This window comes from Elaeis guineensis, chromosome 9 (genome assembly GCF_000442705.2).
Source record: "Elaeis guineensis isolate ETL-2024a chromosome 9, EG11, whole genome shotgun sequence".
NCBI lineage: Eukaryota > Viridiplantae > Streptophyta > Magnoliopsida > Arecales > Arecaceae > Elaeis > Elaeis guineensis.
The window spans coordinates 27,381,491-27,409,481 of record NC_026001.2 but is presented as its reverse complement, the minus strand read 5'-3'; the positions used below and the strand labels follow the sequence as shown (position 1 = coordinate 27,409,481).

At 37.3% G+C, this 27,991-nt stretch overlaps 1 protein-coding gene across 4 annotated transcripts; it reads right to left on the bottom strand.

Annotated features, from left to right (window-relative positions):
- Positions 1-17,804: 17,804 nt before the first annotated feature.
- Positions 17,805-27,634, bottom strand: LOC140850818 (F-box/LRR-repeat protein At5g02910-like). 4 transcript variants are annotated; one of them, XM_073243709.1, is made up of 3 exons: positions 26,657-27,634; positions 25,354-25,513; positions 17,805-24,963 (listed from the first exon to the last, which is right to left on the bottom strand). In XM_073243709.1, exons 1-2 carry the CDS (start codon positions 27,458-27,460, stop codon positions 25,358-25,360), a joined length of 960 nt encoding a protein of 319 aa, XP_073099810.1. In that variant the 5' UTR covers positions 27,461-27,634; the 3' UTR covers positions 17,805-24,963; positions 25,354-25,357. The 4 variants fall into 4 exon arrangements, with proteins under 4 accessions (XP_073099810.1, XP_073099812.1, XP_073099813.1 ...); XM_073243711.1 differs by having other exon boundaries at positions 17,805-19,587; XM_073243712.1 differs by having other exon boundaries at positions 17,805-18,152.
- Positions 27,635-27,991: the final 357 nt, after the last annotated feature.

Here is a 27,991-nt window from a genome sequence, read left to right as displayed (position 1 = left end):
CAAAGAGAACTTCTTTGGGCAATTCAGCCGGAGCCAGCGTAGCCAACTTGGAGAGGAGATCGGCCCTGATATTTTTCATTCTTGGAATCTGCTTGATGTTGAAGCTACTAAAAGCGGGGACGAGCTCCTTTACCTTTTCAAGATATTTAGCCATGCTGTCCTCCCGTGCTTCGTAGTTTCCGCTGACTTGTCCCACTACCAATTGGGAGTCGCTGTAAACTTGGAGCCGATCTACTCCTAATTCTTTGACGATCCTCAATCCTGCGATCAAAGCTTCGTATTCCGCACCATTGTTCGTTGCGGAGAACTCGAAGCGCAGCGCGTACTCCGCGACGATCCCCTCCGGACTGATCAAGATCAAGCCCGCACCTGCGCCCGACATGTTGGAGGATCCATCCACATAGAGGGCTCAAAAGCAATCAGGGGGGTCTGCTTCTTCTTCAGAGGAGTTCAGTCGGAACTTCAGGTCATCAATTTCACCTTGTTCAGGTTCGGCCTCCTCCGAGATAGTGCATTCTACTATAAAATCTGCCAATATCTGGACTTTTACTGTCGGCCTAGGTTGATAGTTGATGTCGAATTCTGTGAGCTCGATCACCCATTTCGCTATCCTCCCGAAAGCATCCGCCCGGTGCAGAATCGCCTTAATCGGCTGGTCGGTGAGCAATGTTACGGTGTGCCCTTGAAAGTAAGATCGGAGCCTCCGGGCTGCAATCAACAAGACGTAAGTTAGTTTTTCTAATTTAGTATACCTGGTTTCGGCGTCTCTCAACGCGCGACTGATGTAGTAGATCGGCCATTGAATTTTTGCTTCTTCCTTGACAAGAACTGCTGCGAGAGCCATAGGGGAGACTGCCAGGTACAAAAACAACTCCTCCCCGGGCTCGAGCTTCACCAGTAGCGGAGGTGAGCCGAGGTAGTTCCTTAGTTCTTCGAATGCCTATTGACACTCAGTGGTCCAACAGAAGTTCTTCGACCGCTTGAGGGTTTGGAAGAAGGGTAAGCACCGTTCGACCTACCTTGCAACGAAGCGATTCAGGGCCGCCACCCTCCCTGTAAAGCACTGAACCTCTTTTATCGACTTCGGAGTGGCCATCTCTTGGATGGCGCAAATTTTCTCTGGATTGGCTTCAATCCCGCGCCCCGATACCATGAAGCCCAAAAATTTCTTCGAGATCACTCCGAAAGTACACTTAGTCGGGTTCAGCTTCATCTTATATTTTCGGAGGGCACCGAAGGTCTCCTCGAGGTCGACGACGTGGTTCGTTGAAGATTTGCTTTTCACGAGCATGTCGTCCACGTAGACCTCCATGTTGCGGCCGATCTACTCCTTGAAGATTTTGTTCACCAGCCGCTGGTAGGTCGCACCTGCATTTTTTAGGTTGAAAGGCATGACCCTGTAACAGTAAAGACCACGGTCAGTAATGAAAGCAGTCTTTTCTTCATCTTCTGGCGCCATTCTAATTTGATTATAGCTGGAGAATACGTCCATAAAGGTGAGAAGCTCATGGCCCGAGGTTGCATCCACCAGTTGATCAATTCTGGGCAGAGGGTAGCTGTCCTTTGGGCAGGCTTTATTCAACTTTTTGAAGTCTATACACATTCTCCACTTGCCGTTTGCCTTTTTGACTAGGACAATGTTGAAAATCCAGTCAGGATAATTGACTTCTCTAATGAATCCGGCCTTCAGGAGTTTATCCACTTCCTCGACTATCGCTTTTTGCCTTTCCGGTGCATGACCTCGGATCTTTTCTTTCGTCGGTCGATGCTTTGATCAACGACCAGATGATGTTCCATGACCTCTGCGTCAATCCCCGACATGTCTGCTGGAACCCAAGCGAAAACATCCGCATTCTTTTGTAGGAAATCAATGAGCTGTGTCTACACCTCTTCCCCCAGGTTGGAGCCGATCTTCACCACATGCTCTGTACTCCCATCATTCAAGGGGATCGAAACCAGATCTTCAATTGGCCCACCCCTTTCCTCAGCGAGATCGTCGCGGGCATCCAATCCATCAACCGGACAGAGGTCAGATTGGTCACTTCTTTGCAAGGCTATGTTGTAGCAGTGTCTAGCCAGGGCTTGGTCTCCCTTGACTTCTCCGACCCCCTGGTTAGTAGAAAATTTCAATTTCAGATGGTAGGTCGACACCACGGCCCGGAGGGCGTTGAGGCCAGGCCGGCTGAGGATTGCGTTGTAGGCTGACGGTGCCTTCACCACCAGAAAATCCACCAGAGCCCTGGATTGTCTTGGATATCGACCCGCAACTACAGTCAAAGTTACTACCCCCTCCATCAGGATAGCATCATCGGTAAACCCTACTAGAGGGAGCTAATCGGCCCCAAACGACCGTCAAGGATGGATATTTTTGAGAAGGCATCGTAGAACAAAATGTCGGCCGAACTTTCGTTGTCGATAAGAATACGGTGCATATCGTAATTGGCTATATTTAAAGAGACTACAACCGCATCGTTATGAGGGAATTGAACTCCCCGAGCATCTTCCTCAATAAAGGCTATGGATTCCTCAATCCTTTGTCGCTTGGGAGGTCCGACCAATACACCGATTGTTCCCTATCGGGATTCTCCTGAGATGGTGTTGGTGAAACCGGTCGGAGGTCGATTATCGGGCTGCTCCATGCCGACTGCTGTCGTCGGAGGAAGAGGAGCCTGGGAAATCGGAGATGAGGTCGGGGCTTGCGGAGCTCGCTGAGATCTGGCCGCGGAGGCTGTTGACCGCCTGGTGGATGCCCTTCGAGGAGGCATCAGGTGGAGATCAGGCAGGAAACTGGAGGAGCAGATGTCGGAGAAGATGACTGGAGGTGGTCCCGTTGAGCACTCCTTTAAGAACAAGGGTACTGCAAAGACATAGTGGCCCTTCCTCTAGCGCTAATTCTGTTGGTGCAAAAATCTACCGACGTCAAAGAAGCTGGAGTCGAGGGAGTCGCAGTCGCCGTCGGGACCTGCAAAGAAAGTCTAAACCAGAGTTGGGGGTGCTCCGGCAAGATCCTCCGATGCTCAAGTCAGTTTTCTGCCTCAACAAGAATGGAGTGCTCGAACGGAAATTTTAGCAAAATTTTGAGATAGAAATTAGAGCTTAGAGAATAACATATCTAGGGTCCCCTTTTTATAGACGGAGGGTGCAACAAACTGATAGCGACGTTTGTAACCACCTGATAGTGGGCCGTTCAAGGCCATAAGGAGTTTATTGCAGAGGGTAATGGCGTCAGGGGCTGTTCAGAGCCACGTGGAGCTTGTCGCGGGGAGTGGAGTAGTGTCTGTTGTCGCGACTTGCCAGAGAGTGGTAGAGCCGCGCGGAATCCATCGCAGGAAGTGGAGCAGAGTCGTGGCCATTACTGTGGTCTGTCAGGGAGTCCAGGCCTGTCAGCCGAAGCTCGGTTAAGGTGTCTGGCAGAGAGAGGTAGCTCTCCATCTGAGAGGAGCTCGGATGTTACTGGTGAGCCTTTTACCGTTGGGTGCCTTGGGCGCTAGTACTGTAGGTGAGGGTCATTTGCTGTATGAGCTCGGTCAGAGGCTTTCCGTAGACGAAGTTCAGTTTCATGCAGAATTCGGCAGAAGGTCGACCGACTGTGGATGTCGGATGGCACTGGAGAGGTTCATCCGTTGGAGGGGTTCGGTTGCTGGAGTCCGTGCGTCGTAGGAGTTCGTCCGAAATCTGTCCGCTACAGAAGTTCGGTCAGAGTCCGATCTCCGTAGAAGTCCGGATGGGGATCATTTGTTGAGGAAGCTCGGCCGAAGCCTGCCTGCAATAGAAATTCGGAAGGAATTCGTTCACAATAGAAGCTCAGGTGGAGGCTTACAGTAGAAATTCGACGTGGACCGCTCGTAGTAGAAATTCGGAGCAGACCGCTTGTAGTGGGGGACTGAAGTCCGGCCCTCGTCAGAATTCGGATGAGGCCCACCTGCAGTCGGAGTTTGGGGAAGAAGTCCGGCTCCCGTAGGAGCTCGGACGAAGTCTAGAAGGTGGTCGACCACCGTAGAAACTTGGATGGAGTCCGTCCGTCATGGAGAACCCGGTCGACACTGGTGGGGGTTTATCCGTCTGCAGGACTTGGGAATGTTACGGAGGCTCGACCGTCGGAGAGGTTCGGAAAGATGTCGCCGAAGGTCGGACGTCGGTAGAATCCCAGGAGGATCATTCCTGACACGAACTTTGACTGGAGGGTATTTTATACCCAACAGAATCTATTTAATAAATATAATTGTCGTAAAGAAACTTATAGCAAGCGAACCTATTTGTTAGGGATATTTTTTGTAAGAAAACTTATAGCAGGTGAATTCCAAAGGAAACATCATTTGACAGTAAACATCATTGTCCTGTACAATATATGAAAGTAAGACAAGCCCTATAATAAAAGTCATATTTAGTATTTATTTCTATGGTGTTTCTGTTTATCACCGCAGACTAGATATTTATTTTGGAGAGCTTTTGTTTATTCTGGAGAAATTTATATTTATTCTAAAGATGTTTTTGTTTATTTTTGAAGGAGAGAGAGAGGAAACCAGTAAGAAACCATGTCTATTTCTGCCTATTCATGCTTAATTTGTGTTTATTTTAGAGATGTCTTTTGTTTATTTTGTGATAGTTGTGTATATTTCATCCAAAATTAGTATTTATCCTTCATTCTTACTGTTTATCTAGGGTGAAGCCTAAAGTGATTCAAAGTTGGGTTGACATTTGAGTTTATTTCTATAGTGTTTCTATTTATTATTGCAAATTAAATATTCATTTTGGAGAGTTTCTATTTATTCCGGAGGGATTTGTATTTATCATGAAAATATTTATATTTATTTTTGTAAGGGAGCAAGATAAATAATAGTTTAGTGGAGCCTAATTTATATTTATTCCAAAGAGATTTATGTTTATTCTGTAATAGTTTATATTTATTCCATCCAAAGTTAGTGCTTATCCTCCATTTTTATTGTTTATCACGGATAATGCATAAAGTGATTATGGATTGAGGATAAAGTTTGTATTTATTTTTATAGTATTTTTTTATTATTGCAAATAAGACATTTATTTGGGAGAGTTTTTATTTATTCTAAAGGGATCTGTGTTTATTTTAAAAATATTTATTATTTATTTTTGTAAGGGAGCGAGAAAAGTAGGGAGCTCTTACATCTGTTTTTTGTTTCTTTGAGCCCATATTGTGTTTATTCTTAAGTGCTTTGTATTTGTTCTATGATAGTTTGTAATTATTCCAAATAAAGTTATTGTTTATCCTCCATATTTGTTCTTTATCATAGATAAGGCCTGATGTGATTAAAGGTTGGGGGTAAAGTTTATTTTTATTTCTGCGGTGTTTCTACTTATCATGCAGATTATATATTTATTTTTTAGAGTTTTTATTTATTCTAGAATGTTTTATATTTTATTCTGAAAATATCTATGTTTATTTTTGTAAGGAAACGAGGAACGCAGTGAGCTCTTACGTCTGTTATTGCTTATTGGAGCTCAATTTATGTTTATTCTGGAGAGTTATGTATTTGTTTCATCCAAAGTTCATGTTTATCCTTAATTCTTGTTGTTTATCATGGGTGAAGCCTAAAGTGACTAAGGGTTAGAGGTGAGTTTGTGTATATTTCTATGATATTTCTATTTATCATTGTGGACTAGGTGCTTATTTTGAAGTATTTTTATTTATTCTGGAGGGATTTATATTTATTTTGAGAATGTTTGTGTTTGTTTTTGTAGAGGAGAAAGGATAGTAGTGAGTAGTCACATCTGTTTCTATTTATTCGTGACCAACTTCTTTTTTATTTTTTTTGGTAAGACCAGTTTCTGTTTACTCTAGTAAGATTTGTATTTATTCAAATTAGTTTGTATTTGTTTTATTCAAAGTTAGTGTTTGTCCTTCATTCGTGCTATTTATCATGAATGAGGTCTAAAATGACCGAGGGTTAAAGGTACAGTTTGTATTTATTTCTATGATGTTTCTATTTACACTACAAGAAATAAAAATTTTGTCAATGCAATATTTACCTATGCAAAATTTTGCATAGGCCAAGAGCACAATTAGCTACGCAAATGAATAAACATCGGTAAAAAAGAAATAATTAGCTATGCTTAAGAGATAACATTGCAAATTATAATTATTGATGTAAACGTAGTATTGGCATTTTAAAACAATGCATCGATAATGAGTGATCTTAATTTCTTATTTTTTTCAAATCATTTGTTGACAATAAATTTACATAGGCAATAAACTTAATTACCTACACTTCCATTTTCTGTAGGTAATTAACCTCGTTGCCTACGCTAATGTTACGCCGGCGAATATCTTTCTTTTTTACAAATTTTTTTATTTTCATAAAAAATTTATCGATGCTAAATTAGCGTAGGCAATGAGGTTAGTTACCTATGTAAGATTGAAGCATAGGCAATTAGGCTTATTGCCTATGCAAATTTAGCATCGGCAAATGATTTTTTTTATTAAATTTTTTTTTTATTTTTGTAAAATTATTTGCCAACGTAAACTTTACATAGGCAATAAAACTAATTACCTATGCTCATATCTTGCATAAGTAATTAAATTTATTGCCTATGCTTCTATCTTGCATAGATAATTTTTTTATTATTATTTTTATTCTCACAAAATATTTATCGATGCTGAATTAGTATAGGCAATGAGGTTTATTACCTATGCAAAACCTAACCATAGGCAAATACGCTTATTGCCTGCGCTAACTTAGCATCGACAAATGATTTGCTAAAATTAAAAAATTAATAAAAAAAGAGATCATTTGTCGATGCTAAATTTATGCAGGCAATAAGCCTATTTAACTACCTAAAATATAGATAATTAACTTTATTGCCTATGCTAATTTAGCATCGATAAATATTTTATCAAAATAAAAAATAATAAAATATAAAATCAATTGTCCATACTAAGTTAGCGTAGACAATGAAGTTAATTGCCTACGCAAGGTTATCATCGATAAATAATTTATCAAAATAAAAAATTAATAAAAAGAAGTCCATTTGCCCACACTAAATTTGCATAGGCAATAAGCCTAATTGCCTATGCAAATCGAACCATAGAAAATTAGCCTCATTGCCTACACTAATTTAGCATCGACAAATATTTTATGAAATTAAAAAATTTAAAAAAATTTAATTACCTATGTTTTAATTTTACGTAGGCAATTAAGCTTATTGCCTATGCAAATTTAATGTCAGCAAATGGTTTCCTAAAATAAAAAATTAATAAAAAAGAGACTATTTACCGATGCTAAATTTACATAGGCAATTAAATTTATTATCTATGCAAAATATTAGTGTAGATAATTAGCCTCATCACCTATGCTAATTTAGCATCGTTAAATATTTTATGAAAATAAAAAAATTAATAAAAAGTAAAATCAGTTGTTGATGCTAGATTAGCATAGGCAATGAAGTATTGCCTACATTTATATTTTACGTAGGCAAATTGGCTTATTGCCTATGTAAATCTAGCATCGGCAAATGGTTTACCAAAATAAAAAATTAATAAAAAAAGAGATACCATTTGCCGACGTTAAATTTACATAGGCAATTAAGCTTATTGCCTACACAGAATAAAAGCATAGACAATTAACCTCATTGCTTATGCTAACTTAGCATCAGTAGATATTTTATGAAATTAAAAAAATTAATAAAAAAATAAAAACAATTGCCAATGCTAAGTTAGCATCGACAATGAGTTTAATTGCCTATGCTTAGATTTTACATAGGCAATAAGCTTAATTGCGTCAAAATAAAAAAATTAATAAAAAAGGAGATCATTTATCGATGCTAAATTTACGTAGGCAATAAGCCTATTTGCCTATGCAAAATCGAAGGATAGTTAGTTAGCCTTATTGCCTATGCTAATTTAACGTCGGTAAATGATTTACCAAAATAAAAAATTAATAAAAAAGAGATTATTTGTCGATGCTAAATTTATATAGACAATAAGCCTATTTGCCGACATAAAATCAAAGGATAGGCAATTAGCCTCATTGCCTACATAATATAGCGTCGGCAAATATTTTATGAAATTAAAAAATTTAATAAAAAAATAAAATCATTTGTCTAATTTAGCATCGACAATGAGGTATTGCCTACGCTTATATTTTGCATGGATAAATAGGCTTATTGCTTATACAAATTTAGCATCGATAAATAGTTTATCAAAATAAAAAATTTAATAAAAAAAAGGATATCATTTGTCGATGTTAAATTTACATAGGCAATTAAGCTTATTGCCTATGCAAAATAAAAGCATAGGCAATTAACCTCATTGCCTATGCTAATTTAGCATCGACAAATATTTTATGAAATTAAAAAATTAATAAAAAAATAAAAACAGCTACCGACGCTAAGTTAGCATAGGCAATGAGTTTAATTGCCTATGCTTAGATTTTGTTTAGGCAATAAGCTTAATTGCCTGCACTAATTTAGCCTCGGCAAATGATTCGCAAAAATAAAAAAAAATTAATAAAAAAAAGATTATTTACCGATACTAAATTTACATAGGCAATAAGTCTATTTGTCGACGTAAAATCGAAGGATAGATAATTAGCCTCAGTGCCTACATAATATAGCATCGATAAATATTTTATAAAATTAAATAAAATAAAATAAAATAAAATTATTTGTCGATGCTAATTTAGCATCGACAATGAGGTAATTACTAAGCATAGGCAATTAACATTATTGCCTATGCAACTTTTGCATCAACAAAAGTTTTTTTTTAATTTATTTTCTTCGTAAATAATTTATCGTTATCTAAATAATTTGTCGATATAATTTTAAAATTTAAAATTTATTTTTATTATTCATTATCTAAATAATTATCATTAGAGTATTATCACAAAATATCGCATCGATCCGATTGCTCTAGCTATGTCGATCAATAAAATTCGATTTCGACAGTCACAAACGACAACATAATGATCTGATAGATATAAACCACTAATAGATCTAAAAATTTACAACAATAATTTTGGTGATATTTATAGCAGACTATCAAAATTTTATTTCAATCAGATATCATTATCATGATCAATTTAGCATAAAATAATTTGGACCGTTAAATAAAAAATGACGATCAAAAAGCCAAACGACATCCGATTATAAGATGATTTTTTAGATAAATGATCTTTACTACTATTTTAATCGTTTGTATAGTGGTGATCATAAAATTCAAACTATGTATATATGAATGATCCAAAACTATATCTCTTGATACTCATTCTTAAAGTCCTTTAAGTAATTACACTTATGCTTTTGTAAGATATGCTGAACATGGATGGTTTATACACGTACGGTTTGGATTTTACGATCACCACTGTACAAATGATCAAAGTAGTAGCAAAGATTATTTATTTAAAAAATTACCTTATAATCGGATGCCATTTGGCCTTTTGATCACTCATTTTTCATTTAACGGTCTAAATTATTTCATGCTAAATTGATCATGATAATGATGTCCGATTGAAGTAAAATTTTGATAGTATGCTAAAAATATTATCAAAATCATCATTGTAAATTTTTGGATCCATCGGTGGTCTCTATCTATCAAATCATTATACGGTCATTTGTGACCGTCAAAATTAAATTTTATTGATCGACATAGCTAGAGCTACCAAATCAAGATGATCTTTTATGACGATACTCTAACGATAATTATTTAGATAATAAACAGTGAAGATGAACTTTAAATTTTAAAATTATACCATATTCATATTTAAAAAAAATAAAAAAAAATATTTTCTACCTCTCATTGTCGATGCTCAAGCATTGCGTAGGTAATTGCCATGTTTGCCTACGCAAAATTAACGTCGGCAAATAGTTTGAAAAAATAATAAAAAATTATTTATCTATGTAAAATTTTAATAAATAAAAAGATCATTTGCCGATGATAAATAATTATATAAATAATTATTATATTTATTTATGTAAATTTTATATCGATAAATATTTTGAAAAAAAAAATATCAATGCTATATCAGCATCGCCGAAACCCATTTTCCCACCAAAACTCTTTTCCCTCCCCTGCATGTTTTTGTCTCCTGCCGAATCATCTCCCTCCTCTATTTCTTCTACCGAACCAACTCCTGTCGAATCCATCTCCCACCGAACCCTCTCTCCCTCCCTCTCCCTCCGCTCTCTAACTCCCTCTCTCGCCGTCAATTCTCACCACTGTTGCTGTGCGCCAGCCGCCCTCGCTTTGCTCTGCTTCACCCGGCCACCACTGCCGATCCCCACCGCCGTGCCTTCCCCGCTCTGCTCGGCTTCACCCCGCCGTCCTTGCCGATCCCCACAGCCGCGCCGTCCCCACTGCCACCGTCAATCCTCTGCTACATCTCTCCCTCCCTCTCCCTGGTTCAAAGGTAAGACCCTCCCACATAGATTGTCAGAGAGGGGCGGGGAGGGGTTTCAGGGGTTCGGCCGTGGGGAACCCCGTCAAAGGGGGGTTGTTGAGTCAGAGAGGGGTGGGGAGAGGGTTCGGGGTTTCGGTCGTGGGGAACGCCGTCGCAGGCGGTGTCGGTGGGGGGGAGCGGGGTGGGGAGGGAGGGGGTTCGGCCGTGGGGAACGCAGTCGTAGGGGGGTGTTGAGCAAGAGATGGGCGGGGAGGGGGTTCGGGGTTTCGGTCGTGGGGAACGCCGTCGCAGGCGGTGCCAGTGGGGAGGGAGGGAGGGGGTTCAGCTGTGGGGAACACGATCGCAGGGGGGTGTTGAGCCAGAGAGAGACGGGGAGGGGGTTCGGCCATGGGGAATGCTGTCCCGGGCGGCGCCGGTTTTGGGGGGTGGGGGGGAGGGCTGGGGTGGGGAGGGAGGAGGGGAGCGTGGGGCGTGCTTCGTGATAGAGGGTGGGTGTTCATGAGCCACAGAGGGAGGCCTTGTGCTACTTTGCAGGCCTTGTGCTGCTTCTGCTGCTTTATTCATTCATTCATGCATTCATTTTTGCTACTTCCTTTTCTTTTCTGCGGTTAGAGGCTGTGATGATTTACCTTGGTATCTCCGTGAAGATACTTCAAGTGCTGAAATTATATGCTTGCGTCTGCAAGAGTACCTACATTTGTGTATGCCAATCAACATCTGTTGAAGTTAAGGCTGTTTATATTTCGTTTTCAGATCGAAAATCGGTTCGAATTGGATCAAAAAATCAAACCAAAATCGAACCGAATATAGTTAAGGCTGATTGATTATTATAATTTGCTGTAATGCTTGATTGCTTGTTTGTATTAGAGATGATATAGTTTTTGACATGTTACATTATATTTATTATCAATTTTGTTTATAATTGAAAATAAAAAATTATAAAAAAATTGAAAAATCGAACCGAACCGAACCAAAATTCTTAGTTCGGTTTCGATTTGGTTCCTCTCTTATTCGGATCGATTTTCGATTTTTATTTTTTTATTATTCAATTTTTGGGTTGAGTTAGTTAAAACTGAATAAACAGCCCTAATTGAAGTAGCCATGCACATCTTGCATGCTGACTACTATTTTGCCCAACTCTAACTGGTGCCACAAATTTGGAGGGCTTGCTATTTTTGCAAGCAACCAAGTGCTGCCTGTTAGACCCTCCTCAATGTATGAAAATAGATAAAGTTGAGCCTCTGATTTTTCCTCTGTTTGACACTTTTTTGTTATCTTTTTGTTCTTTTCGTGTTCTTTTCAGTACTGTCATTTTTTTTCATGTGTTGAATTTCTCATGGACATCTTGCATGTTGACTGATAGTTTGCTTTGCTTTAACTGATGTGGCAAATTTTATAGTTACTCCATGCTCTAATAGTTCTAAAATTAGCTCATAATTATCCTTTTTATTCTTCCTTGTATATCTTTCTGAATAATCTATCCCTGAATGTATGTTTAGAGATGGTAGTTAAATTGCATTGAGCCGTAGATTTTCGTTCAAGAGTCGATTCCAATCGAGATTAACTCTTGGATGTCCCATTTTTGGATATTTTGGAAAAGCTTTAATCTTATTATTGTTAATAGTTTATAGCTATTCCGTTAGACTGAAGCATGCCACTAGGAGGCCGATCACGTAAGGGGGCCTACACGAAGATGTCGGTACATCTCCATCTCAGCAGCAGTCACATCATCCTGAGGCAGGCACATCATCTCCTGCCATGATAGATTGATTTTACATATTATAATTTTTTATATTTAATTTATTTTAATTTTTTATCATGTATAAATAACTGATTTTAAGCTATGCCACAAAGAGGATCATCTGATGGGGGGACCCATACGGAGATGTTGGTACCTCCTCGTCTTAGCAGCTGTCTACCGAGGCAGGCACATCATCTCCTATCACGATAGGTTGATTTTACATATTATAATTTTTTATATTTAATTTATTTTAAATTTTTATCATGTATAAATAACTAATTTTAAGTTTTTATTTTACTGCAGCTAATACTATCATTAGACGAACTCGTGAAGTCATAAGAAATGAGAAGTTGGAGGAGTGGAGGAGGGCACATCTTGGGGAGAGGATGAGGGTTATCATCCCATCAGGATATGATCTACCACTTCAGTGCCACATCAGGGATTCATACGTGTGCGAGGTTGGCATTATTATCCGAGCGTACACTCTCTTGACTATGTTCGACTGGTGGAGAGTGACAAAGCCATAGAAGCAGATCCTCCTTGATCATTTATAGGTAACTAAATATAAATTATGATATATTTTTTAAATACAGATCTTTCTATTTTTTTATATTTAATTTGATAATTATTTAACTTTTATTTTTTTAAATATCATACATTGTACGTTATTTGTACAGCACGACTTTGAGATCGAGGAGATTAATACCCAATGTGTGCGGGGGGCTATCCTTAGGCATATGGGGAGGTTGCTTAAGGGGTTCAGATATAAGCTCCATAGCCACTGGAAGGAAGTCTTCAATGCACGTGGGGCAGTGGTAGCACATAAGACACCCCATAAGAATGTTTCATGCCTTAACTAGAATCTCCTATGCAACAAGTACGAGGACCCTGTATACCGAATATAACTATTATATATAATAAAAATATCAATTATTGAATTGATATGGTATTGTAATATGTTCACTCATATCGTGAATGTATTTGCTTATTAGGCTTTTTGTCAAAAGAATACAGAGAATCGATCGAGGCTCACGGTGATGCATTGTGGCGGATCGAAGTCATTTGCGCAGCATTAGTATGAGCTGGTAAATGCACATACATACATCTCTAATAATTTTTTAGAATATGTGTGTGTTTGTGTACTTACATTCATAAATTTTAGAGGGACATCGAGACAGGACAGCTGTTGGGATGGATTGAAGTCTACCAAAAGACCCATCATTGGGCGATGGGGGAGTGGCTTCTTAGGACTAGGGAGAGACATATAAGTATTAATTGATTAAGTTCTATATTTCAATTTCATTATGAAGTTTAGATTTTTTATTATATTTATTTATTTTAATTAGGAGCAGATGATGCATATACGATCCCAGTCCATCGTTGAGGGCACCATCCCACCCACAAATAATCATATCTATGATGAGGTGCTTGATAAGAGACCCAATTATATTACGGGATTGGGATATGCGATTGCAGCCCCCAGCTCCTCTAGAGCATCACATGTTTCTTGTGATGCTCGTCTATATGAGGCGGATGTTCGTCTGTGTGAGGTGAAAAGGAGACATAAGGAGGAGATGCGTCGAGTTGAGGAGGAGCATCGTAGATCCCAGGAGGACATAACGGCCCTACAACATGGTAATATTGAGCTCAAGTCCTAGATTGCAGTATTTGGGACGATGCTCGATAAGTTATATCGCCACATACCTCCCTCACCGACTCCCGACGTTCCTTCTAATGTCTATGATGATGACTCCACCGATGATGATGATGGGTATCTTTCTGTGATTGATATTATTTTATATTATTTTTAATCTATATATTTTTATCATTTAGCAAATAATTAGTTTGTTAACTTAATTTTTTAATCTATTACTGGTCTATAATACGGCTTGGCATTTCGAGTTTATTTTGTATGGATACATATATTTATATGATATTTTACACAGTTGTATATATACTTGTTTTGCTATATATGTGGTTGTAAAAATGAACGCAATGTTTTGCTCTCTCTCTCTATATATATATAGATTGTGTCATTGTTAAAGTGAAATGAATTTGATTCTAGCATATGTGTAAATGAAGAAGATAATGTACATATTGTATATATTATATATATTTATTTGTCTATAGGTTTACAAGAAAAATTATAAAAAATTGGCATGAAAGCAATCAATTTTTTTTTTGATTTAAAAGGACAATTAGTGACGCAAGATAAGTGTAGGTAAATATATTTAGCGATGCTAATTAGCGTCGGTAAATTAATCGTAGCATCGCCAAAAGGTGTGCCAGGATGCCGGGCGTGCCATCATTAACAACGCTGTGTAACCTTTATCGATGCTAAGTAAAGTCGCTAAATCTATTTACCTATGCTTATCTTGCGTCGTCAAAAAAGAAAATTAGCGACGCAAAATAAGCATAGGTAAACTGAAATTTTTTTGACACAATATTTGTGTCGCAAAATATATATTTGCCGATGCTCTTTAGATGTAGATAAATTAACTATTTCCGACACTAATTTTGCATCGCTAAAAAATTTTTGCCAATGCTTTCTGTAAGCATAGGTAAACGAAACCAACGATGCTTACTTTAAGTATCGGCAAAACATAATATTTGTCGATGAAAAATTTTAAGCATCGATAAATGGAATCAACGACCTCTCTTTTGCCGACGTTTATTTGCTGATGCATTTTACGCCGATAGTTACCTTTTGCGATGCTTTTGTATATTTAGCTACGTTTTTTTTGCATAGCTAATTGTCTTATTTCTTGTAGTCTTATCACTGCCAACTAAGTATTTATTTTGAAGAGATTCCATTTATTTTAGAGGGGTTTATGTTTATTTTAAAAATATTTATGTTTATTTTTGCAGGGGAATGAGGAAGACAATGATCTCTTCCATCTATTTCTATTTATCGAGTTTCTGTTTATTGTGGAGAGATTTGTATTTATTGTGATGGTATTTCTATTTATCATAGAGACATGGCATATTAGTTCACATGTCGTTGGCAACTTAGCATTTAACGTACACATCAAATATGACAAATGAATTCATAACTTACACATCAAATATGACAAATGAATTCATAACTTAGGAGTAGCAAATTAAATCACAACATAGGAGGAGACAATCGAATGTATCCATAAGTTACAAGGAATAAAATAGTTTGCAACTTAGGATGAGATAACCAAATGTACTCACAGCTTAAGAGGAGACATCCAAATGTATTTGCAACTTAGGAGGAGATATCATACATTGGCTATCTAAGACATGATCCAACAAAAGTACAATATATCATATAACTAATACGGGCATGCGATTTATCACTCTGGTGATCATATGCCGTCGCCATGCAGGATTGAGATGCATGTTGTATTGCCTTATCCTTATTGCTCTTCATCAAAAGAGTCCTTGCTGATCTAGCTTTTGAAATTATCAATCTACATAATATATAATGATGTAGAAAGATATAAATAACAAAGGGAGAGAGAGATGGGGGGTTGGGGTTCCGGCGAGAGACGTAGAAGAGTTCAATATGGGTAGAGAGAGAAGGCTACATGCAGGCCAGGTCGATGTGAACCCAAGCCTAGCCTATTTAAAAGGTGGGCACAAATTTCAGATCCATTCTGACCCTTTAGGCTTAAAAATCATGCTCAGGCTCATCCAAAATGGTCTGAGCTTGGAAAAGCCAAACAAGCTGCCTAGGATTTGAGCAATTCTACACCCAAAATGCCTTGTTAAGGAAGCTAAGCCTCAAATAAGTGTCTATGAGGAAGATCAGGACTTATTTAAGTAGAAGGGCCAGTTTGAATGGTTGGGCATAAAATCCCATGAGATCTGTGGCCTAACCATCATAAGCATTGAACAATAGGATAGATTAGGCCATGTTTATAGCTTAGCCCGGCCTATAATTCAATGTTTTTAATAATTGTAATGGTCCAGCCTATGAATCCCATAGAATCCTAAGCCCAACCATCCAAGCAAATTCTAAAGATATTTTCCATGCCATCACAGAAATCACATAGCTAATTTTTTTGCTCAGGTGTGCAGCAAAGCTAGTACACACTACAGGCTCCCTGATATTGCTTTCTTACCGATGTACATGGTGGTTATGCTGCAGCAATCTACTGCACACATCATAATTGTTCTTGCTACCCGGTTCAGCATGGCATACCCCTATAGTTTGTCTTTGCTTCAGAGATTTGTGATAACTTGCCTAGTACTGCCTTCTTTTCCTAAAAAATATCGTCACTCACAACGTCATAACGTGTGCTTGGAAAGCTTGTCCTTTTGATTAGTTCACTTGCCCAATTAATAGAGATCCATGAGAAGACTATCTATAGTGCTAAAGGATAAGATTTTACTGTTTTCAAATTTAAATATTTTTTTCCGGATTGTATCAAGTGCTTATGTTATTTATTTTTATAGAAATTTAGATACTTCAGCAATCTTGTATGCCAAATTTAGATTCTCAAAAATACAAGTTTTGATGTGATGTGAATCAGAAACACAAGTTAGAGATATTGTTCAGTTTAGTCTGTTCATCAAACTTTTCATTGTAATGGCTCATAAAATATTCCATTGCTTGAAGCATGTGTCATTTATGACAAATGGTTATTTATATATCACACATTATTTCAAACTATTGACTTGGAAATAATTGCTTGGTTTTTGAGAAGCATATACGTGTATATATACCTGTTGAGTATTTACATGTATATATCAATTGCTTGTTCACTCAATGCTCCAATAGTGGTGTACGTTGCATGTCTACCTACATTTGATAGTCTGAAGTAGGTGAGAAAATTGGTGGGGATGCTGCCACCTAAGTTTTTATCCAGGATCTCATCCATATGGTTAGGTCATCAATTGATATAATATGATACGAGCATGAAGAAGAGACCAAGTCAGTCTATTATCAAAGTGTAGCTAATTTTCTTCAACACTTGCCAGATCCTAAAAGTTTGGCATTAGAAATCAGAGGAGGAAGCCCCAATCATGAGTATTTTATATTTCGATGTTTTGGGTCATTTTTGTTTTTTCCTACTGAATTTGAGTGTTGTCTAGTCACCAGACCCCAATGCTGCAAGTGACTGCAAGTGCATGAATCATGATTCCTTAAAAATAGATCTTTCCATGGTGTTATTGCACTATATTTATAGTGTGGGCATGCATTACTTTGGGGTAGCAGTGTTTGAAGGCTTTGGAGCACACACTGAGCTAAATACATTGACTCTCAGAATGCTAGATCAAGAATAACAAGTCCTGAGATAAAGGCAATTTTGTCTTTGAAAAAAAATTAAACAATTAAGAAATTTGATGATCCCATAGAATGGATATTCTTAATTTCATTAATTGCTATTCATTTCCCCAAATAGTTGGAAAAAGTCTAGGCGACCATGATGATTATGGCAATTATGATTATGAATTACAGTTAATTTGCTTTTATCATGCTTTACATATCCATTTTGTACTCATTATGTAGACATGGGATCTGGTGTTCTGAGGCTTGTTTGTGGCCTTCAGGGATTCACTTTGAGATGTGCTGTTGTTTCTTTTACATCTCAGAAGATGATACAAAGGTGAGTACATCCCACCCTTATTACTCAAGCAATAGAAAAAGGATAACATCAATTCTTTGAAGTGTTCGACGATTCTTCCCTCTTAAAATAGGAAAAGTTTGATGTGAGACTTCAACATTAAGAATGTAGAAAGACTATAATTCATATTAAAATAGCAAGCTTTATACAGGTTTGAATGTCAGTTTGTTGTCTAGCCAACTTTGATTGGAAACTTCTCAAGATTCCAAGAAACATGCTTCCTCTTTGGGTGTATATAAACTCCAAAGGAACTCTAATGGTCTTTATTTTTTAGATAAAGAACTTGAATTTAAACCTAGGGAGCTAAATGAGTTTTGCAACCGCTTCTTGTTCATATTGACAGCCTTAGAAAAAGGAGCAAGAAATACTGTGATGACATATTGATGAAGGACAATGTACTTGAAGAGGGACAAATTCCAAGTACGAATTGCTGATAGAGTGTAACATCTGTAAAAAAGAAGAAAAAAAGATTAGTAAAAAAAAAAAAGAATGGGTTAGAAATACTCCTCATCAAGATGGTTGGAAGAGAAGTCAGAGAATCAGAAAAAAGCGATCTGTATTTGGGAAACCCCGATCCACACCGGTCTCATTTTTCTTCTTCTCGGGAGTGCTAGGGTTTTAGAACAGAGAAGAGTCGGCTAGGGTTTCTGAGAGGAAGATAGAAAGAAATAGGTGAAACGACAGGATCCAGAGGGTTCGGAACCCTTTTGTTCAGTCGGGTTTGGGTATTGGATCCAGCCAACAAACCCAACAACCTGTTCCAACAAGCCTCAGAAATATCTTCTTGAATTTTATTTTACATTTCATTTAGGAACATTTGCATTTCATTTTGCATCTGAATTTCATTCCTAAAAAATGTCATCTGCATTTGATTAAAATTTCATTTTCTTTCGAAAAGCATTTCATTTACATTATCTGTAATTTCATATAAAAAGGAATGTAACAGAAATTCAATATAGGAAATGAAATGAAATGAAAGTATTCAGACTCCCTTTAAATGAGATTTCTCCTTCTCCGATCTGAAACCCTCCTCAGATCTGAACTCCCTCTCTAATTTGAACACTCTCCTCCCTGTAATTCACCTCTTCATCTTAATCCAGCTCCAGAATTCACATAAACACCGCATCGAATTCCTCTCGGGAAGTCGGGATGTTATAAAAAAAATTGGTATCAGAGCTCAGATCTGAACCTTGGATCTGTGGCAAGACGACCAGAAAACAATAGTGAAGCTTACTTGATATTGTAATCGGCCATCTGTGGTGCTGCACAATCCAAGTTAGAGATTGGCAGCAGAATTTACAGTCAATCAAGTAAGGCACTCAACAACAGATAACACCCTCAAAATTGTTTAGATCTATTTTCAGAATAGATTGTAATGAACGTATCAGGGTCCACAAGGGTGATTATTGTTCCAATGAGTTAGGAACAGCAATCTGGCCTCATGAAATCATCATTGGCCACCTTGAATTGATTGCTGTAGTTAGGAGTAAAAAATTTTAATATCTGCTAAACAATTTCAAAATAGATTTTACAAAAATTTTGCTGGAGTGTAGTAAAAAAATGGCAGAAGGAACCAGATTAAAAGACATCTGTGAAAACCTACGAGTACTAGAAAAAAGAATGCAAACATTTACCACGGACTGCCACAATCATATAGAAAACCGATTACAGCAAGTATCTGAGGAATACAATACGAAGTTGGGTGTGTTTGCAAGACAGTTAGATAAAATACAGATTGAAGAAAGACAGAGATATGAAGCTTTACAAATTGAAGCTGCAAGGAGGCATGAAATCATGATGCAAGAACAAAATTGCAGGCATGAGTAGTTGCTGAAGCTAATTACGCCGCAGCCATCAGTTTCTCAACCCACTCCTTTATTCACTGTAAACAATAATCCGTCAGCCCCAAGAAATGGAAAAACAAACAGTTCAAAGCCACCTGGCTGTAGCTCATCAGCAGCAGCAGCTGAAATTAGAGGTAAAGGAATATTACCCACACCTTATCAACCATTGGATAGGATGGGTGATATTCAAAATCGGATCCTACTTCACCTGCCTTATTCAAAGTTGGAATTTCCTACCTTTAATGGTGAAGAACCCTGAGAATGGATCAATAAGAGTGAACAATATTTTAAAATATATTAGATTCTAGTGGTTCAGTGGGTGGAAATTGCTACCATGCATTTCATGGGAAAGGCACACAGATGGAAAGAAGGGTACCTAATTGATAAACCAAATTTGAGTTGGAAAGAATTAGTGGAAGCAATGAACAGAAGATTTGACAGTGGAAATATGAAACAGTTGATCAAAGAATTTAATAAATTGGTGCAGATAAGTACTGTGGAGAAGTATAAAGAAAAGTTTGAAGATATGAGAGCTAGGATGATACAATATAATCCAGCATTAACCGAAAGGTATTTTATAGAAAGCTATATCAGTGGGTTGAAGGAAGAATTGATACCCTATATTGATTTATCTCATCCTACCAATTTAGAAGAGGTGTACGAACAAGCTAAGTTATATGAACAGACTTTGTTAATGATGTGGAAGAGGAACAAAATGGTATACAAAACATCCACAATTAAAATAGCAGAATATCTTCACAATAAACCAGTAGTACAAAAGGAAAACAAAAAATATCAAATCTTCAGAAATCAGAAGTTATTTCAGAAAGATAACAAACAGCAGTGGGAACAAAGAAGAGCAGCTGGTCTGTGTTTCAAATGTGGAGAAAAATATCATCCTGGGCATCATTATTCAATAAAGAAGAATCAATCTAGAAATGCTACACTAGAAGCCGATGAAGTATTTAATGAACAGCTATTGCAGGAAGAGGAAGAAGAGATAGAGAAAGAGATCATAACAGAAGAAGAAAAAGATACAGACGTAGAAACAGCAGTATATGTCTTAATGGGACAAAACCAAAATGAAACTATTAAGATTCAAGGAGAAGTTAGTAATAAAACTCCGATCACTCTCATTGACATAGGAAGTACTCACAGTTTTATTGATTACCAAGTTGCTAAAGAAGTGAAAGCTACAATTACTGCAGCAAACCCATTAGTCGTAATAGTGGCCAATGGACACAAAGTGTTGAGTAAGCTCAAATATGTCAATTTTAAATGGTCTATGTAGGGAGAACAGTACCAGATAGATTTAAGGGTGATTAGATTAGATAGATCTAGCATAATTTTGGAAATTGATTGGTTGAGAACCTATGGTAAAGTAACATTTGATTATTTAGATGATGCTGTTACTTTTATGAAGGAAGAAAAATAGATGACATTGAAAGGTATTACAGAAAGATCCAAATTAAAGACTACTAAGGCCAAACTTCAAATGATCACTGCTACACAGTGGTACAGGTCTAGACTTAAGGAAGACTGTTGTGCAATTGGGCAACTGAAGAATTTTGATGAAAAAAGAATAGAGGCAGAGATACCTGATTTAGTCAATATAGTATTAAAACAGTACACTGATGTGTTCCAAGAGTCTAAAGGATTTTTACCTATTAGACCACAAGATCATAGAATACCATTGTTACCGGGTACTAATCCAATTAATATCAGACCATACAGATATACATACGAATAGAAAAATGAGATTAAAAGACAAATATAGGAGATGCTTAAAACTACCATTATTCAGCCTAGCACCAGTCTTTACACTTCATCTGTATTATTGGTAAAAAAAAAGATAACAGTTGGAGATTTTGTGTGGACTATAGGCAGCTCAATAAAGCAACAGTGAAAGATAAATATCCTATACCTTTAATTGATGATTTTTTGGATGAACTTGAAGGATCTCAATATTTCTCTAAAATAGATTTGAGATCAGGTTACCATCAAATCAAAATGAACCCAGAAGATGTATATAAGACAGCTTTTAGAACTCACATGGGTCATTATGAATTCTTAGTGATGTCCTTTGGATTAACTAATGCATCAGCCACAGTTCAAGCTATCATGAATGAGGTGTCCTCTCCTTATCTCAGAAAGTTTGTGCTAGTATTTTTTGATGATATTTTGGTATACAGCAAAACCTCAGAGGAGCATGTGGAATATCTCACTGAAGTATTGACTATATTAAGAAGAAATCAGTTGTATGCAAAAAGATCTAAATGTTTCTTTGGATAGCAACAAGTGGAATATCTGAGGCATATAATTTCTAAAAAAGGTATGGCAATTGACCCTAAGAAGGTGATAGCCATGCAAAAGTGGCCTAAACCAATTACATTGAAGGAGTTGAGGAGATTTTTGGGGCTCATAGGATACTATAAAAGGTTTATAAAAGGCTATGGATCAATTAGCAAACCTCTAACAGAGCTACTTAAAAAAGATAATTTTTATTGGGATGAAACCACACAAAAGGTATTTGAGAAGTTAAAGGAAGTAATGTCTACAGCACCAGTTTTAGCTATGTCGAATTATTCCTTACCCTTCACTTTGAAAGTAGATGCCAGTGGATATGGAATTGAAGCAGTCCTCACACAACAAGGAAGACCTGTAGCTTACCTCAGTAAAAGTTTAAGTGAAAGGAACCAAGCACTTTCTACTTATGAAAAAGAATTTTTAGCTATTTTGATGGCTGTAGAAAAATGGAAGCACTACATTAGTGCCCAACCCTTTATCATTAAAACAGATCATCAAAGTTTAAAATACTTATTAGAACAAAAAGTAACTACTGCAGCATAGCAAAAAGGTATGATGAAACTTATGGGGTTGGATTATGTGATATATTATAAGGAGAAAAAAATTTGGCTGCAGATGCATTATTCAGATGGGGAATCGAAGAAGAAAGGGTGCAAGCCATTACAGCAGTGGTATCTACATGGAGTATGGAAATATCTAATAGTTATGAAGGAGACCAACAGACTCAACAACTTATAGCAGAAGTACTCATTGAGCCAGAATCACATTCTAAATGCACTTACAAACAAGGAGTGCTTAAGTATAAGGGGAGAATTTACATTGAAAAAATAGGAGAGTTGAGACAGAAGCTCCTAGAACTTATGCATGCTTCAGCTTTAGGAGGGCACTCAGGAATGAACCATACTTATAAGAGAATTAAGCAATTATTTTATTGGTCAGAAATGAAACAACAAGTGGAGAAACTAGTGAAAGAATGTGAAATTTGTATTAAAAACAAAATTGAGGGAACTTCATATGCAGGTCTACTACAACCTCTACAAATTTCCATACAAGCCTGGCAAGAAATCAGTATGGATTTCATTGAGTCATTAGCAAAATCAGAAGGTAAAGACACTATATTAGTAGTGGTAGATCGGTTAACTAAATATTCATATTTTATTCTCTTGACTCATCCCTATACAGCACAGAATGTAGCAAGATCATTCTTGGATATAGTATACAAGTTACATGGGATGCCACAAAGTATTATATCAGACAGAGATAAGATCTTCACCAGTCAGGTATGACAAGATCTATTCAAATTAATAGGGGTCAAATTACACCTGAATACTGCTTATCACCCACAGACAGATGGACAAACAGAGAGAGTAAATCGATATATAAAAACATATTTAAGATGCTTATGCTTTCACAGTCCGCACAGATGGCTTAAGTGGCTATCCCTGGTTGAGTGGTGGTATAATACCAACTATCACTCCTCTCTAGGAATGACACCTTACCAAGCCCTGTATGGACATCCACCTCACATGTACCCGATAGTCAACATGGACATGCAACTGCAAGGTACAGTGGTAGATTGGAACAGAGAAAGAACAAAGATGATACAGATCTTAAGAGACAGACTTAAGGAAGCACAAAATTGCATGAAACAAAATGCAGATAAGAGAAGAATATATAAAGAATATCAAGTAGGGGAAATGGTATATCCTAAACTCCAACCCTACCGACAGACTACAGTAGCCATGCGTGGAAATTCAAAACTTACTTCACAGTATTACGGACCATTCAAGATACTAAAAAAAATTGGACCTATGGCTTATGAGCTTAATCTGCCCGAGGGATCTAAAATATATCTCGTATTTCATGTATCTTTACTAAAAAAAGAGATTCAGAAACCCGAGCAAGCAACACCAACAGTACCCCTCACAAGAGAAGGATAATTGTTAACCCAACCAAAAAAAGTTTTAGACAGAAAAATGGTCCGCAAGGAGAACAGAGCAGTTACCAAAGTGCTGATCAAATGGAGTAACCTCGATGAAGAAGAAGCTATATGGGAAGATTACTGATCACTCAAGAACCAGTTTCCTCATTTTGATCCTTGAGGACAAGGATTTTCGAAAGAAGAGGGGAATGTAACATTTGTAAAGAAGAAGAAGAAAAGATTAGTAAAAAAAAAGAATGAATGGGTTAGAAATACTCCTCATCAGGATGGTTGGAAGAGAAGCCGGAGAATCAGAAAAGAACGATTTGTATTTGGGAAATCCCGATCCACGCCAGTCTCACCCTTCTTCTTCTCGGGAGTGCTAGGGTTTCAGAAGAGAGAAGAGTCGGCTAGGGTTTCTGAGAGAAAGACACAAAGAAACAGGTGAAATGACAGGATCTAAGGGGTTCGGAGCCCTTTTATTCAGTCAGGTTCGGGTATTGGATCCAGCCAACAAACCCAACAATTCGCTCCAACAAGCTTCAGAAATATCTCCTTGAATTTTATTTTACATTTCATTTAGGAGCATTTGTATTTCATTCCGCATTTGAATTTCATTCCTAAAAAATGTTATTTGCATTTGACTAGAATTTCATTTTTATTCAGAAAGCATTTCATTTACATTACCTGTAACTTCATATAAAAAGGGCTGTAACAGAAATTCAAAATAGGAAATGAAATAAAATGAAAATATTCAGACTCCCTCCAAATAAGATTTCTCCTTCTCCTTCTCCGATCTGAAACCCTCCTCAGATTTGAACTCTCTCTCTAATCTGAACACTCTCTTCTCTGTAATTCACCTCTTCATCTCAATCCAACTCCAGAATTCACATAAACACCACACCGAATTCCTCTCGGGAAGTCGGGATGTTACGTAGAGTTATAAACTGAGAACAACAATTTACAAATGTCAATCTTAATATGCTGCCTTCATCACCTGAACTCTCCAATGTATCAAAGTGCTTCTTTTCTTTCTATCTTCTTTCCCTTTGCCCAAACCAATGCTCTATATTGTTGATTATATTACCATCAGTGTAACTGGAGGCATCTCTAGAACAACTTCTGATATAACATTCAAACATTGTTCGGAAGCTTTAAGATGTTCAATTTGGATGTTACGTGTCCTCTGTCTCAAAAACGTTATAGATCCTCAATAATCATGGTTCAGAAAAGAAAAATTCAGAGAAATAAAAAATAAAGTAGATACATTCTACGAATAATTTGAACTTGCCATGATTGGTCATCAATTAAAAGTGCAAAAAGATTCATGGAAGTTTTGTTAAATACAAACAAGTCTTCTCTATACTATTGTATACTACATCGGAGAAAAAGAGAAAAAGAAAAAAGAAAATGCTGACATGGGAACTGGTGATCATGCTTGCTTTAAAGCTTTAAATCCATCTCCTTTAGGAGATCCGAAGCTCCGATAAGATAGGCCAATTGAGAGAAATTTCTATCTAGAGTGAAGAAAACAGAGTATAACTGATACTTTTTAGCAAATATAACTGTTCATTACCTTCTCATCTCATTGTCAGAGTCTCTACATTGGGCCACTTCTGCTGCAGATCCTTTATCAATGTTGTTATATTCCCTTGACCACTCGCTACCAATGTCACATGCTTTGCATTATGGAATGTTGGTAGGCAACTAAATGAACCTTGCTGTTTGTAGCAAGCCTGTCAAGATATGCAAGATACAGAATTGAGGTACCAAAATACAAGCTCATATATTATCAATTTACAACAACCAGAGGAAAAACAACTACGGATTGCTTGAGAAATTTCTGAAATATGTTATTATAACCAAGTTACCATATCAGAAAAGAAAATTGCAAGAAAATCTCGAGAGCCACGATTCTCTTCAATTATTTGCTTGTTTTTTCTTTCTCTGTAAGAATAGTGAAAGATGCCCCATTCTGCTTCATTTCAGTGAGGGAAGAATGTACTCGTTCCATGCTAAATAATCAGTCTATCAAAATAAAAACTAAGAAATGAAGATGGTGAATTAGCTTGTTTTGAATAACAAAGTTTTAACTAACAACATGGGGAAAAAAATAATTCCCAGATCAAGGGATACCGCCTTCTACAAAATTATTCTAGATTAAAAGGAGGACCTAAGCAGTTTCAAGTAAGAAGGGATTATGCAATGTTACTTCAGCGGGCCTGATTGTTTAGGGGGTACAATGACTGTAAGTTGCTTAGAATAAGATCAAGATTGACAATTTTTAATCATTTTTAATGAGAAGAAGATCATTATATTCTTCTTCATTAAAATAAGAATTTATCATTTGCATTATGGAATGTTGGTAGGCAATTAAATGAACCTTGCTGTTTGTGGTGAACCTGCCAGGATAAGCAAGATACAGAATTGAGGTACCCAAAATACAAGCTCATAAATAGTCAAGTTGGAACAACAAGAGGTAAAACAACTACGGATTGCTTGAGAAATTATTGAAATATGTTATTATAACCAAGCGATCATATCAGAAAAGAAAATTGCAAGAAAATCTCGAGAGCCACGATTCGCTTGAATTATTTGCTTATTTTTTCTTACTCTGTAAGAAAAGGGAAAGATGCCCCATTCTGCTTCATTTCAATGAGGGAAGAATGTACAACGACTGTAAGTTGCTGAGAATATGATCAAGATTAATAATTTTTTATCATTTTTAATGAGAAGAAGATCATTATATTCTGCTTCATTAAAATAAGATCAAGAATTACTAAAGATAGGTCCAAGTAAAAGGTTGTCCTTTCGTCCAACCTGCAGTTGTGTTAGCGAAATTTCTACTCTTGCATTAAAATCGATCGAAAGAAGCATACCTCAAGGGTCCACAAAGGCAGATTTATGGAAGTAGCATTTTGAATCGCTCGGAGGACTCCAACCAAAGCATCACAACTCCAGTTTCCACGGTGGATCTCAATCGAAGCATGTCTAAGAGAAGGCTGGTCCTCCAACTCGCAAACAGGAGAAACACCATGTCTGTAATCAAACGATTCGAGACTTGGAGTGGCAACACGGAGGCCTCCAAAGACACTGCAATCGTGCAACGTCAACTCCTTCAATCTGCTAAAGGCGATATTGATAGAATCAAAACTGCAGCCGACGATGGAAAGCTTTTCAAGCAATGGACAAGCATCAGAAGGTGGTTCGAATGCAGTAAGAGGTTCATGTATCGAGGAAATAGAGAGACTCCGCAGCATGCCAAAGATGATAATGGTAGGACATTCACCAAGGAACCGTGATATGGGTGATGAGGACGAGTATGGAAGACAGGACAGGGAGTGCTCATCGGCGTGGTACTGCGCTGCAAAATTGAACCACCGGGACGCAGATATTGGAATCGATTGATGCCTGTTCTCCCAAATCACAACGCGAAGCTTCCGTACTCTCCAAGTTTGGAGCCCCAGGACCCTGCGCGCGAGACAGAAAAGGCGCCAGTTTTGGTCGCCGGTCGGAGGGAAGTCCCTTGCATCGAAGTAGAGATCGGGCATGGACTTCCACAGATCCTTCCATCTCGAAGACAGGACGCTCAGCTGCACGGCTTGCCTCACCCCGATGAAGAAAAATATGTGCTCCAGGATCTCCAATGGAAGGTTGCTGATTCTATCTACACCACCAGCCATGTCTATGTCTCTTTAGCACAAATTTTTCTTCAAGGATTGTATTCCTAATGGCAGATTTGCTTCTTAGAGTTGGAAAGGAAAAGCAACCCTAAAAAATAAGAAAAGTTTCGCAAAGCTTCTAACAGACTAAATTGGCGACTCCGGTTTGATTGAGGTAATACCAATCAAACTCTGATTCTAATTGCCACGTGGGTGTTCGCTTCCTGTCTTATAGACTACCAGGTGTTCGTTTCCTAAAACTGTCTGTCTTATAGACTACCACAAATATTTCTTGCGTTTTGTTAGACTAGCAAATCAGATTCTAATTGCCACGTCAGTGGGCGCTCGTTTTCTAAAACTGTCTTAGACTACCACAAATATTTCCCGCATTTTGTTAGACTAGCAGGTCATCTAAGACCTACTTTAATTGGTTCTTTTACTTTTAACGCAGCGGACCTGAAGATAACGGAGTTCTTTTCCTAAGTAATACAAAAAAAAAAAAATTATTTATATAAATAATTTAAATTTTAATTTATTTATCAATTTGATATA

What these genes read in the sequence shown, in the direction of transcription:
- LOC140850818 (XM_073243709.1), bottom strand. Translation starts at nt 27,460, where the DNA reads ATGGCTGGTGGTGTAGATAGAATCAGCAACCTTCCATTGGAGATCCTG. An exon ending in TGCCTTTGTGGACCCTTGAG is followed by an intron (nt 25,514 to 26,656) that starts GTATGCTTCTTT and finishes ATATCTTGACAG; the next exon opens with GCTTGCTACAAACAGCAAGG.